The 14,694-nt window shown below is 51.3% G+C and overlaps 1 protein-coding gene across 1 annotated transcript; it reads right to left on the bottom strand.

Annotated features, from left to right (window-relative positions):
- Positions 1–6,924: 6,924 nt before the first annotated feature.
- On the bottom strand, positions 6,925–13,757 carry SOX7 (SRY-box transcription factor 7). The gene is given in 3 exon segments (XM_003902429.3): positions 6,925–9,620; positions 9,622–9,842; positions 13,384–13,757. Coding segments are annotated over 3 exon segments (1,167 nt in total). The 5' UTR covers positions 13,622–13,757; the 3' UTR covers positions 6,925–8,912.
- Positions 13,758–14,694: the final 937 nt, after the last annotated feature.

Below are 14,694 nucleotides of genomic sequence, written 5' to 3'. Positions count from 1 at the left end.
TGCTGTCCTGGGCCAGCACCCACGGAGACAAGCTGGGCTTCAAGCAGCATGACAGCCAAGGCCTTGGGAAGTCTCCTAAATACATGGAAGCCCTAAGCTTCAATATCCCCTCCCGCCTGCACTCTCCGGCCCCTTCCTCGCTTCACCCCACACCTCTGGAGCTGTGCTGCCAGCCCCTGCCCCTGCTGAGACCCTGATGCAGCTGAGCCCTTCCAAAAGCTCCGCTTTGGCGGCTTTTCTCCGCAGCCCTGTGCCTCTCACCCTGGCCCTGGGGGATCCCACCTCCCCAGATCTCTCCCTACCACCCACGCTCCCCCCACAATCCTTCACCGACTTCTCCTCTTTGCTTTGTGCCCTGGGGAGGACACCATTCCCTCTCTGGGCCTCCATTTCCTCTTTCATCCGATCTGGATTTGACAGTGACTCCCGCCAGCCTAAACAGTCAGTGATTTTATTTTTCAAGGTTACAGAGCTTGATTAGGGATTACAATCTCCTAATTTCAAGCCTTGGTTCTTTCTGGCACCAATGCAACTCTGCTGTTTACCTCTGGATGCCTCCGAATGGCCTGACGGGAGGGCAGGATGGATCCCTTAGAGTCTCCTGTCTCCTGCAGATCTTATGATGTTTCATGCTTTCTGTGACTTTCGTGGTGCCCTGACCTGTGGGAGCCGGTGCTGCTGTTTTTCAGGGAAAGGAATAAAGAAAAAGAAAGTTCCATGGCTCCCAGGGATGGGGATGGAGGAGCTACGATGCCCTCTTGGGTTCTCTGATAGGATGGGAACACCAGCTACTGTGCTGAGACAGCAGGAACCCAGGGATGCCTCTGGCCACCCACCCACTTTGCACGACCTCTCAGGCCTGGAAGTCACAGCCTTACCTTGCAGGTATCAACAATGGAACATCTAAAACCCAATGACGAGTCTCCCTGAGGCCCCTGGAGGCTGCAGACCTTTCATTCATCAGAAACCGTGACTTTTCTGGGTGGAATATTGTCCATTTTTTATTGTCCTCCGTCCATCTTTGTCCCAGACCCGCGCCACCCCACGGCCCCTCAGATAGATGGAGATGAGTGACCATAAGAAAGGACAGTGGCCAGGGATGGGGAACCAATCACCATTTGAGCCAGGAGTGAGCATGAGCCTCTGAGAAATGACTACACCCCACACCTACATGCAGAACATTCCAGAAGCACCTGCAGAGCACCCCCTCTCACCCCCTGCTGAAACCCCACTTTCCTCTCCCAGTCTTTTGTAATGAGCCTTATCTTCTCCCTCCCACCCCCACATCCATGTGACACTCGGCCTCTAAGGGGAACGCAGACCAGAGAGGGGGTCTGGAGGAAACCACAGGCTCTACCCGAACCTCAAACACAGTCCCCAGGGGAAAGAAGGGTGACTGCCAGCCGTCAGGGACCAGGATTGCTCTGACCTCCGCAGATGACGTCAGCAGACGTGGACCTGGACTGCAGCAGAAGGGACTTAGGTGAGACGGAAGGAAGGACTTTGGGATGATGGAGCTTGTTAGACTAGCTTATAGAAAGCAATCCCTCTTTCTTTTCAGATTCTCCAACCAAATAGAAGCCCATCTGCCAAGAATGGCAAAGAGGCCATCCTCACTAGAGGAAGGAGAATGGGCTAAAAAAGGACCCAAATGGTCTCTTTCAATCCCAGTTCCGTGGCCAAAGAAGGAAACGGACAGAGTTCCTCTATAATCCACATTAGGTTTACTCAGGGGGTCCTCTCCCCTCATTTCTCCCTCACAGTCCATACCAATGTGACAATTGCTGAACACATGGGCTCTGAATTTTTCAAGCTAGTACCCACCTCCAGGCCTAAAAACATCTAAATGATCTCAAGAACTCCAAAATAGGCAATAGCTCTCCTACGCATTCACATAAAGCTCTGCCATTTCTAAAATGCATACGAATCCACTCACTACCTCCTTAGATGACAGAACCGGTTCAGGGATTTACCCAAGTCCCAATTAAAATCCAGGGATGGGTAGGGCCAGACCGTGCCCCCAGGTCCCGGCTGCTTTCGGGCATCCTCCCCCTGTATCAGGAGCTCCGAGCGACCTGAAGATGCAGCCAGCAGCATGGGCGCGTGTACCTGGGAAACCTGGGAGGACCAATCCAGTTGCCTCGGTAACTCACAGAGCAATCCTTTGCCCCATATAAGAGGTTGATGCTTAAACTCAGGATAAAAACCACTTTCACACATCTTGGGCTGAGAGCAGTAGAAATGGGTCAGAAGCCAAGGAAGAGTGTGTCATTCACGGTGGTGTCTGGGAAAAGGGACGCTTTTTGCTATTGGAAGCCGTCAGGAAGCGCAGGAGAAGGCAGAGGTGCCAGGACAAGTGACGCAACGGAGCCCAGTCAGATTTCAGGCAGTCTTATAAATAGTCTTCAGACTTTAATTCTTCCCGTTAAGAAAAAGTGAGTTCATTCTGGGAATGGAATGGAGTCATTTTTCCTTCGACAATCAATTGAGACTCTGGGAAACCAATGAACCATTTGAAGCAAAGCCTGCAAACATGCTCATGCGCTTAGACCCAGTGACCTCCTGCTGGGAATCCAGCTGTGAGTGCAAACCAATAGACTCACTGCGGTGCTGTTGATAACGGCAAAAGAGCAACAATTTAGTGATCTGATAGCAAAGGGATGGTCGAAAGCTCCGTGTATTCACTGCGGTATTCTGCAGTCATCAAAAATGATAAAAATTAAGATGGATATGAATGTGGTAAAATTTCTACAACAGAATATTGAATGGAGAAAGCTGAATGCAAATGGCATCTATAGCTACACAATGTTCACAGCATGTGTGCATGGATGTGGGACTAGGGAATTCAGTGTACAAACATGAGTGTATTGAAAAAAGGTCACGGAGTGGGTGGTTTTTCTTCCCCCCCCTGTTTTTTTATATTAATCTTTCAACTAGGAAGAGAACATCTTTTGCAGAAAAATGAAATTTAATGGCATGGAAAAAAGTTTATTTAATATTATGGATAAAATGTCTATTACAGAAGATATGTATATATGCATTATATCTACATCAAAAAAAGAAAAAAGGGCTTCATAGATATATACCCAAAGTATTACCATTAATGTTTCTAAGTTGTGGACAATCGATGACTTATATTTTTTTCTTTATGATGTTATTTTTTTCTATATTTCCGACAAACACTATATGTCCCTTTTGAGAATTGAAATATCAGTGAATAAACGGATGGATGGATGGATAGATAATAGATGGGCAGGTGAGAAGGCGGGTAAGGTATGGGATGGATGAATGGAGGTGTGGGTGGGTAGGAGGATGTCTGACTGGCCGGCTGGATGTACAGGTATATGTGTGGGTAAGCTGATGGATGAATAGAGAAAAGAGAAAGAAAGAGAGAAAGGAAGAAAGGAAGAGAAAGAAAGAAAGAAAGGAAACAGAGAAAGAAAGAAAAAAGAAAGAAAGAAGGGAGGGAGGGAAAGAGGGAGGAAGAAAGGAGAAAAAGAGAAAGGAAAAAAAAGAAAGGAAAATAAAAAAAGGAAGAGAAAAAGAAAGAAAAAGAAAAAAGAGAAAGGAAAAGAAAAAAGAAAGGAGAGAAAGGAAGAACTAAAGAAAGAAAAAGAAAAACATAGGCTGAATGACTGGCTGGATTGATGGATGGGTGTGTATGGATTAAGGAGTGGATGGAAGGATAAATAAAGAAGGAAAGACAGAGAGAGATGGGGTGAATGGACAGATGGATAGATGATAGATATATAGACAGATAGCTAAGTAGATTCATATAGATGTCTCTCTCTTCTTTTCCTTCCTTCCTTCCTCCTTCCTCCCTCCCACCCGTCCCTTCCAAATTCCTTTCACTGGGATGAAACCAGGAGCATAGCCTCCTCAAAAGGAAAGGGAGGCGAGAGCGATGACAGCAATCTTCTGCCCTCAGCCCTCTTCTGCTGCTCCACGCCGGGGTGGGAGAGGAGTGCTCTCCCTGTGTCTCCGTGCCCATCTCCCACCCCAGTTCTGCCAGGCTACGCTCCAGCAGGTGCAGAAGAATACTCGTGGCCACATCAGACCCAGCTTCAGAGCCCCAAGAAGGACACACACAAAGGCCCCAGGGTCTTGGTTTCCAGGGAAATGGAAGGTAAAGTTAGGGACGCAGAAGGGTTCATTCAGGTCTTTACCACCAAGATTAACTGGCATACCTACAAGGCATCCCAGGTGATCTTTTAATTTATATGTTCATTCATTTGTTTCTCCAGCAGCCTCTGTGGGTCACCTGTGGGAGAGAGGGCACAGGGCGGATGGTTCCAGGCCTGGCGGTAAGTGCAGTAACCAAGGTCCGCCTGAGTCCTGTGGCCGCCTGGGGAGGACAGTGACTGGCCCCTCTGCTGAGCGAGGTTGGGCGTGTCTGAGCTGGACTAGGACAGTGAGTGTGATGTCACCAGATGGTGACGGAAGTGAGGGTCGCCCAGGTCAGGGAATCAAGGATTAGCATTGGTGAAAACACAGGAGCAGAGAGAAGGCAAGAATCTCCCGGGCCCCACAGGCTTCCCTGTGGTAGGGTACACTGCAGCAGGCAAGGGCTGCGTGAGAGGCTGCTGGAAAGAACAGGGGCAATCACAGGGGTGCTCACATGGGGACTGAGCCTGGTGTTCTGAGGCTTATGGCTTGCACAATTGGGGCAGGGGGTGGGGAACTCTTAAAGAATACAGAAGCATTTTCCTTTTTGCAAAGGTTTTACAAACCAGTGGCCATGTGAACACATGACTAGGCCCCTCCCAGGACCCTGCACAACGAGGGGCCCAGAGTGGGAGCCACAGTGAACCCACCCTGGTGCTACCTGTGTGCCCTGGGCAACGAGCCGGCGCTGAGGGACCTTAGGGAAAAGGGTGGAACGGCAGCAAACAGGATTCAGAAAAGGAACTTCTAACTGTGCATTGCCATCGATTCCCATTGGCTAAAGCAAGACATATTCTTTGCACCAGAGGCAGCGATGTGCCCAGAATGGGCAACTAAAACTCAAAGATGCCCCTGGCTCCTGGGCACGACTGTCTCACCCACAGCTGAGCACAGTGGAAGAGCAGCCCGGTTGTCAGCCTGCTTCCTGCCTTCCCAGAGACAGAAACCATGCCCCCACAGTGTGTCCTGGAATGAAACATGCCCACGAGGCAGTGACGGGGTGAGGTGACTATCAGGCTGTCTGAAGAATGAAAGTAAGTTTTGTCTACTTGTTTGCTTACTTAAGACCGTCACAGCTAATTTGTTTGTTTGTTTGTTTGTTTTTGTATGTTTAGTGGAGATGGGGTTTTGCCATGTTGGCCAGCCTGGTCTTGAAATCCTGACCTCAAGTAATCCACCTGCCTCGGCCTCCCAAAGTGCTGGAATTATAGGTGTGAATTATAGCATATCTTGCTATCCAGGCAGGCACTGCTAGACAGGAGCTCCAGGCAGCTGGTGACTCTGCAGACTGGCACGGGCCACGGCCGCAGCCACCGGCCTGGATAGCAAGGTCTTCAACATCATCTCACTCTGGCCTATGATTTCCTCTCCTCTTTCTTTCTTTCCCTGGGCCGTGATGGGTATGAACTAGACCTCATATGACTCCATGCCATAGTAAAGTGGGAAAAATCAGGCAGCACCAACCCCAGCAGTGAGACCGACTAATGCTGCCAACACACATCTGACGATGCTAAAACCCAGGTAACAGGACCACACGAGCCAGCCACCCTTCGCCCACGCCCACCCTGGGCTTCCATGTCCCCTGCTGCACAATGTGGTGGGTGGATGACGGGCCCTACCTGGGGCTGTGGATGAGAAATAGCCCATAAAACTTTCCATAAAGCTCTGTACACCTATAAAGTGCTATTAAAGTAACGACTATATAGATTAGGATCAAAACTGAAGGGAACACGCATGCCCATTTGGGCTCTCCCAAGACCCACTCCTTGGCCCAGAGGGCCTGGGAAAACACACGGCTGCCCTTAACTTCAGCAAGTTACAACTGCTTCCCCATAGACAAAAGCCAGACAGAGGTGACCTGCACAGGGACTGAGTCATCCTCAGTTTCTTCCAGTGCTTTTTGGCTGGGATGTTGCTCCTAATCCTCACTAGATTTGCATCCTTTTATTATTACTCTGTGTGCTCTCCTGCCTTCTCCACAATGTCCCAGTGAGTTCTGAGAGCCTGTGATATATTTCCACAGCACATCCATAAACACAGGTGTGTTTCCAGATTATTTCAAAAAGAAGAAAAAAAGTGACAGTCTTTTTTTTTTTTTTTTTTTTACAGAGTCTCACTCCATCGCCCAGACTGGAGTGCAGTGGTGCGATCGTAGCTCACTGCAACCTCCGCCTCCTGGGTTCAAGCAATTCTCCTGCCTCAGCCTCCCAAGTAGCTGAGATTACAGGCACCCGCCACCACACTCACGCCTATAATTCCAGCACTTTGGGAGGCCGAGGCAGGTGGATTACTTGAGGTCAGGATTTCGAGACCAGGCTGGCCAACATGGCAAAACCCCATCTCCACTAAACATACAAAAAACAAACAAACAAACAAACAAATTAGCTGTGACAGTCTTAAGTAAGCAAACAAGTAGACAAAACTTACTTTCATTCTTCAGACAGCCTGACAGTCACCTCATTCCACTTTACGAGTGTAAAGTCATCACGAGGAGAAAATTGTTCTACATGTAGGTCATGAGTTGACATTTTCTTTCATCATCAATAAAAACAGCAGGTTCCAATGTGTAAAATTTGGATTTATCTCTTTAGCATAACTCAAATGAAATAAACCATCCCTACCAGATAATAACTTTTTAAAATAAAAAAATTGATGTAGAAAACAGTTTAATCAATACCGCAAGTAGCACTCGATGTAATATTTATGTCTTACTTGGAAACCGTTTCTTTTTGCAAAACTATATTTCAAAAGACAGAATAGTCATGGTACAAAAACGTTTATTTAAATTAAATATTTTCAACAAATTAATATTGACAACTGTTTCAAAGTATGTGTCGTTCTTTCAAAAAAATGAAACAGTTTAGCTTAATGGCTGTGATACTGTTTTATGAGATTATTCATACATGCTCTGGACTGCACACCAGTCAATCATATCATCAACAATTTACTATTTATTACCAAATGGCATATAAAGTAATAGCAAAAAGAGTAATCATATCTTATAAGTGATTTTACAATAGGACATCTTGGGAGGGCAAAAAGGATTTATCAACAATACAAAACATAAGATAAAAATAATAGGAGATTATATAAAACATATTTCATACAGGAAATAATATGCTAAAATAAAAAAAAAAAACTGTCTTTCAGCACACTGTTACACATGCTCCTTCAAAGGAGGTCTGGGAGAAAGATGAAAATGTTTTGGGGTCAGGTGTCCAGGGCTCAGAAACATTTTTGGAATCACAGTGAGTTTCTGATTTGTGGGAAGTTGCTCTAAAGCACTGGCTGAGGACTTTGCCTGAGGACCTGGCTGGTGAGGAAGACACACTGTCACTGCAGCTGGAGGAAGCATGCTTGGGCTAAGTCAGGGGCTGTTTGAGTTAGCGACTAGTTCAGCAGTGGAGGAAGAGTAGAAAGAAGAGAAGAAGAAATCCCAGAAAAGAGAGTAAAGAAACTGGAGACGGCTGGGAAGGAAGCACCTTTCAAATCTACAGAGGGGAAAGTGTGTATCCAGATTTGAGGACAGTGACTTTGCTTGGTTGTAAAGTCCTTTTAGGAACCCGGGCTCTTTGGGTCATCAGAAACAGGGAGTTGGCAAGAAGCTGTCATTGTTAATAAAAATATCTGATTTAGACTTTAAGAGTTGCATGAAGTGGGCATGTGTCTCTCACACTCCTTTTATATATTCAGACTGTGCAGATTCTTTTTTTTTTTTTTTTTTTCTTGAAATGGAGTTTCACTCTTGTTGCCCAGGCTGGAGTGCAATGATGCAATCTTGGCTCACTGCAACCTCTACCTCCCAGGTTCAAGACATTCTCCTGCCTCAGCCTCCCAAGTAGCTGGGATTACAGGCGTGCACCACCACTCCTAGCTAATTTTGTATTTTTCATAGAGACAGGGTTTCATCATGTTGTCCAGGCTGGTCTTGAACTCCTGACCTCAGGTGATCCACACGCCTCGGCCTCCCAAAGTGCTGGGATTACAGGCGTGAGCCACCGTGCCCGGCCTAGACTGTGCATATTCTCTTGAAGTGTGTGTATAATAAAGAGAGACAGAGAGAGAGAGAGAGAGAGAGAGAGAGAGAGAGAACTGCTTTAAAATGTATATTTAAAATAAAATAATTTTAACTCAATCCCATTTTCTGTAATATAGGTAGCCATACTGGTTAATGTCTCAAATCAGGTTGACTGTTTTTTGTCAAATTGTGAGTCCCTTTGGAATTGCGTGGTCATTTTGGAAAGGAGTGCAGAAAGCGCAGAAAGCCTCGTGGTCCTTGGGCTGTGCACACAAAATTATCACCAGCTCGTAGGCTAGTGAGCTCATTAATGAGTCAGATTTCCCCATCTTCCTTTATTAACCTTGAGAGAACCCTAAATCAGAAAACTGTGGACCAGAAGGGACCTCGGCTATCAAGTCTGTCCCACCATTAGTTTCGACGATGGCTACAAATAAAAGAGGTCGGTGAATATTCTACTGGGAGACAGCAACTCTCAGGGGCTGGAGGAAAACTCACTTGAAGGAATATACTTAAAATGCAGGCTGCAGGGGCTGGAATGTGGGGAAGGGGATGGAGGCGGCACTCGGATAAGCAGAGTCCAGCTTAGGCCAAAGGCTCTGGGGCCACAGTTCAGACCTCCCTGCCCTGAGTGGTGGGAGGAAAGCTAGTGTGGCTGCCAGGCTCCCCCGCCACTCAGGGCACAGGAAGGAGAGGGTGTGAGGGCTGGCTGGACGCGGCGCCTCCAGCTCTATGACACACTGTAGCTGTTGTAGTACGTGGCCGTGGCATCAGCCAGGACAGAGATGAGGCTGGTCTCTGTGGGACCCGTTGGTGTCACCTGGGAGACGGGGACATGCCCACTGAGGGCCACGGTCCCTGTGGCAGAGTCTGGGTGGCCAGGAGTGTTCAAATACTGGTCGAATTCATTGCGATCCATGTCCCCCAGGAGTTCCACCTGACTCAGTTGATCCAGGGCATCCAAGCCAGGGTGCTCAGGAGGCGGGGAGAGCTGGCCCAGGTGGGCTTGGAGGTTGGAGTGGAGAGGGTGGTAGGTGGCCGGGGAGTAATAGGCAGGAGATGGGGGACAGCCGGGTACAGGGGACATCATGGAGACGCCGGGGGACTGGCCAAGAGCCAAGGAGCCCAGGGAGTGGTTACAGTGGAGAGGGCTGGGGGCGTACTCCGGTGAGTACGGGGGCCCTGGCAGATGGGGGATGCGGCGGGGGTGGCCATGCTCCTCCTGGCAGGGGGAGGAGAAGAAGGTCTGCTCCGGCTCCAGCACGTCCAGGGGAGACATTTCAGGAGGTGTGGGCAGCCCGTACGGGTACGTGTCCACACTGCTCGGGGTGCCGCCGCCGCCACCACCAGCCGGCCCCTCGTGGTAGCAGCCCCGGAGGCTGGGCAGGGCAGTGCCGGGGGAGTACTCACCCCTGTCCTCCTTCTCCCCCAGCGCCCCCCCGGCTGCCGCTTCTCTTCTCCGGCAGGGCGTTCTGGTCCCGGGAGAGGGAGCTCAGGAGGAAGCCGGGGTCCACGCGCTTGCACAGCCGCTTGGCCTGCTTCTTTCTGCGCGGCCGGTACTTGTAGTTGGGGTAGTCCTGCATGTGCTGCAGGCGCAGCCGCTCCGCCTCGTCCACGTACGGCCTCTTCTGAGACAGCGTCAGTGCCTTCCACGACTTTCCTGCTCACACAAGGCAGAGGAGGCCATGCTCAGTGTTGTGCCCCTCAGGCATTGCACATGCACAAGCGTACACACACATGGGCACATGTACACACACCTCCCTTCACCCTCTCAGTCACAGAGGACACGGGCACCTCTTGCACCCTCTTCCCAACACAGATCCTGCAGACACAGTGAGGCGAAATCAACACCTCTGCTTGCATCCATAAAGCCAGATCGTGCACTGTGCACACAGAGAGCATCGCCTCTCATGTAAGAGCCACCAGAGCATGCCCAGGCTACAATGCAGGGTCCCCAGTGAAAAAAGCCCACCTGACCATATTCAGCTACAGGAAGAAAATACCTAATGATCACAATATTGATTGGGGCTCTTTTTACCCTTCGAGGGTCCATTCTAAACATTTGTGCATTCTCATGAAAATCTCTGCCTTCATTGATTACTGCAGGCTAAAGAGATACTGTCATAGTTACCTATGGCATAAATCTCACAGCCCTTTCTGGGAGGGAACTCAGGCTCGGTCAATAGTTTCACAGATGTCAGTAAATCAGAGATTTTCACTTAGGTTAACAAATGCCTATTCCTTACCTCTGAAGGTCAAATAGGACCCTGCTGGATGACCGAGGCCAGAATGCTAACATCTGCCTGCAACACATGTATGCATGCCCAGACACATGCGTGCACACACATATACATGCAAACCATCACTTCCAGCCAGCCATCTTTTGGGGACCCTTGACGGTGCCAGGGCACCTGCTTAGCCACAGATCTCCATGCAGAAGCCATTCCCTGCACTTCTCTGAGTCTCTATTTTCTTCAGTATAAAATAAAGATATTGTGACACTCTCCAGCTCCAAACTCTCTCTCTTTAAAAATTATTCCATGCTTGCAACCCACTGGTGCTAATATGCTGGCTGTGCTTGATCTTCTATTCACCATTGCTTGCTTGTCTGTTGTTTTTCAAGTCCCCGGAGCATCTTCCCTCATCTCTCAGTGTGCACTGCACACCCCTCCTGCAGTGTTTTCTAGGGGTGGAGGGCTTCTTGGGTTGCTTTGCTACCTCCTAAGGTGGGCTCAGGATTCTACAACTTTAACATGTTCTCCCACGATGCTAATATGTCCTGAAGTTTGAGATGCATTAACCTAGATGTTAAGGCCTAAGGAAAGGGCTATGTGTTCCATTCAGCACATTCTGCACAGGGCCAGGTGCAGAGCCGTGCACACAGCAGCCCTCAGTACCTCTGTCGACTGGTTCCTTGGGCCAGGGCTCACAGCCAGGGTAGGGCAATGATTAAGGGCATTGTACCACTTAGATGAAAGTTTATAGAAATTCTGTGGAGCTTTCAACTAACATCATTAGCTGTCACTTAAAAGGGTGACTTGAAAGTGTTAGGAGCTGCAGATTCAGGGCTGATCATCAGTTCCCAGCCTGTGGCTGAGGCTACAAAGCTGTTGCAAGCGACCCAAGATTCAGGTGCACCCCATACCCTGTCCGTGGTCTCAGTATAAAATGTGGCCCTAGCTTCTAAATGTATCCGGATGTTATATGATCAATAAAATACGTGTTCATTTTAAAATGCTACCAAATGTCTCCTTCTCTTTATGCACTTTCTCAATCATAATATATTAAAAATACCAGTGTGACTAGGTCACATTTTTAATGTTAAGGTTTGGAAGGTTTATAGTGGAAAAAGTTGAGACTCTCATATCCAGGCTTTTCCTCTCAGGTCAGAAAGGAAAGAGCCAAGAAGGAAATGTCACACAGGTGGAGGGGATCATCCCGCTGCCCCCTGCTAACAGGTGCACAAAGTCCATATTGTGAAAAGCACCAGTGTTGCGGTTTCCCTCACCCAGTGCCAGGAGCTACATGGCTCAGCAGGAAGGAATCCGTGTTTTTTCTGCAGAATGAACTGTAACCTCCTGAAGCTGAAGTGTAGGCCCCGACTGGGACCAATTCACAGGAAGCATCTGTCTCCTGTGTCCCTGTGTCTGCCCCTTTCCTGGGAGCAGGCTTCCCCAATTCCGAAGGGCCGTGCTTCTCACCCTTCCCTCCTCCCCAGTCCCTGGCCCAGGCCTGCACAGAATTCCTTCTCTATCACCCTCACAGCAGTGGCTTGCTTCCCCCTCAGCGGGCATGGTCAACAGGCACAGTGCCCAGGGTCCGTGGAAAAAAATGTTTGGGGATCCACAACAAACATATTTTCATTTCTTTTAAAATCTAAAGAAAAATATAAACTAATCGGTTAAAGAAAATGTTTTATTATTGTACATATTAATATATTTGTCTTTATGCCAAGACTGTGTAAAATAAAAATGTTACTGTTTTTTGATGAGGGAAAAGGCCCCAGAAGGCTGCAGACCACTAATGCGAGTTGGTGAAGCCAGCCACGAGGCTGGGCCCTTTGCAACCAGCACTCCATCAACTGCTTTACACAGCAGCTAAACTGCAGGAGGGCTCGGCCTGGGACCCGCTCTGCGGGCCTGTGGCTTTGACCAGCAGAAAGAGGGGCGTCAGTCCTATCTCCAAAGTTCCGCCCCGGGAAAGAGCCCTGAGCTCTGAACTCCGACGAAAAAAAGAAGGGCTCTGTTCTGGGCAGGGTGGGGTTTGGGAAGGGTAAAGACGGCCTCGGGTGCCCACGTGTCCCTTCTTATAGAACCTGTCTCCCGCTGCGTGCACCAAGTGCTTGTGCTTTGAAAGGTTTTCGCCGATTAAAACGAATAAAAACCGCGTCGAAAGGCAAAGAAGTTAGGGGTTAGGTAGGGTCGAAAAGTACTCAGCTCGACACCGGAGGAAAAAGAAACCCCCACAGGAACTCCGGTTGTTCGGGTGTGTCCTAACAGCCTCACTCCGGACCTCTTGGACCTGGTGGGTCCGTGTCCCCAGCCCCTGCGGGGACAGCCCAGGAAAAGGCCGGGTTCCAGGACAGCCCAAGCATCCAAATCAAGTTATCTACACCCCCGAGGCTGAGAATAGATGAACGAATCGAGTCTATTGGGGTAAGTTTTTTGTTTTGTTTTTCTCTTATTTAGTTAAAGCAAGGATTCGTTCCGCAGGGTCTCTCTTCAGGAATATTCGTTAATTATAATTTCATCTGTGACAGCCTTCCTCTGAGATGGCCCAATTGTAAGGTCCAGGGAATGCTGGATCTTCCCGCTTCGGTATTTCTAGCAAACGCCGGTTCCACCCAGCCTCGACGTTTCCGTCCCTGCCCTGTCCATGCGCGCCGGTCCCTGCGGCCAGGCTTCCCAGCCCCCTGGGGCGCCGACCTCCGCTCCTGTCCCAGCAAAGGAGCCTCCCCTGCCTGCTGCGCTGTTTCACTTTGGACCGCGCCAAGTGCCCCCGCTGTGAATCCTGGGCACCGCGAGCACCCACGCTCGCGCAGACGGCCAGCCACGCGGGCACGAAGAGGGCCCTCGCCCCGCGTGCCGGGTTGTCCCCAGGCTCCGCGCTCGCACCTGCCCTGCCAGGCAGCCAGCCGCTCGCCGTCCGCCCCCCGCCCCCAGCCCCCAGCCCCCAGCCCGCCCGACCGCGCGCTCACTCACCCAGCATCTTGCTGAGCTCGGCGTTGTGCAGGTCAGGGTTCTGCACCGCCAGCCGTTTCCTCTCGTCCTTGGCCCAAACCATGAAGGCGTTCATGGGCCGCCGGATACGGCTCTCGGAGCCCTTGTCCCCCGGGGGCCGAGGGGCGGCGGGCGGCGACTGTCCATCCGACAGCTCGGCGTCCAGGGCCGGGCACTCGAGCCCCTCGGGCCAAGGGTAGGCTCCCAGCAGCGAGGCCATGGCCGCACGCGGGTCGCCTCGCTTAGCTTGGCGGGGCCGGCGCGGACCTGGCCCTCGCACCGGTCGGGGCGTCCAACTTGGCCCGCAGCCGCGACCCGGCCCCTGATTTATCAGCTTCGGGCGGCCGCGTCCTCCAATGACTCTCCAAGGCGGCGCGGCCCCTCCCTCGGTGTCGGCACGGGTCCCCTCCCTGCGTCCCGGGCCGCCGCCGGGTCCCCGCTCCAACCTGCCGGGAGGAGGAGGGAAGAAGGGAGGGAGGCAGGGCCTCCTCCCCGCACCCGCCCCCGGCCCGCCCCTCCACCGCCAGGGGCCTGCCCGGGGATCTGCGCCGGGCTGGCCCGGGCAGCCTCCCGCCCCCTGCCCTGGACCCGCAGGTGCCGCAGAGCCGCAAGGCAGGCGCTGGAGGCCCGCTCCAGCCCGGGCCTGCCCGGGTCAGACTCCACTGCCCCTCCTGCGCGTGGAGCCTCGGAAAACCCAATCCAACCAGGTTTCGCCGAGCTCGCCTGGGTGTGAGAGACACTGACCATGAACCCCTCAGATCAGCCGTTCTTAATACTCCGACTGCCATTCCTTTCTAAAATGACCGGGTTTCGGCCACCGCAGCCCCAGCCAACTGGGGTCGCCACAGAGGCCGGCCGGAGCCGGAGCTGGGGACTGCACCCCGCCTCGGGTTCTGTGCAGTGTTCGCCGAAGGCCCCGCGACGCCCCCGCCGCCCCTGGCTCTCAGGAGGGCGAGGCCGGCGTTCTGGTTCTCAGCCACCTGGTTGATTTCTCCTCTCACTCCACCCGCACCCAGTCTCCGGGGCCAGGCCTCCAGCTCCCTCACTTCTGGCTCTTCTCACCCTGAATTTTCTCCTTATATTTTCTCTTTCCTCCTCGGATTGGCAGTCCGGCTTCTCCGAAAGGAGTCGCTCCCGCCCTCTCGCGTCCCCCCTGGCTGAGCTGCGACCTGCTAACTCCCCCAGTTTCCCTCATCTGCACACCCTGGTGTACACCGACCGTGCGTGCCGGGCCCGTGTGCAACCTGGGGACTGCGGGCTGGGAGCTCACGGCCGTCGCTTGCCCGCGCTCAC

The sequence above is a fragment of the Papio anubis genome, chromosome 8 (assembly GCF_008728515.1).
Source record: "Papio anubis isolate 15944 chromosome 8, Panubis1.0, whole genome shotgun sequence".
Taxonomy (NCBI): Eukaryota; Metazoa; Chordata; class Mammalia; order Primates; family Cercopithecidae; genus Papio; species Papio anubis.
The sequence above is the reverse complement of the archived record's forward strand: the minus strand, read 5'-3'. Positions and strand labels throughout refer to the sequence as shown.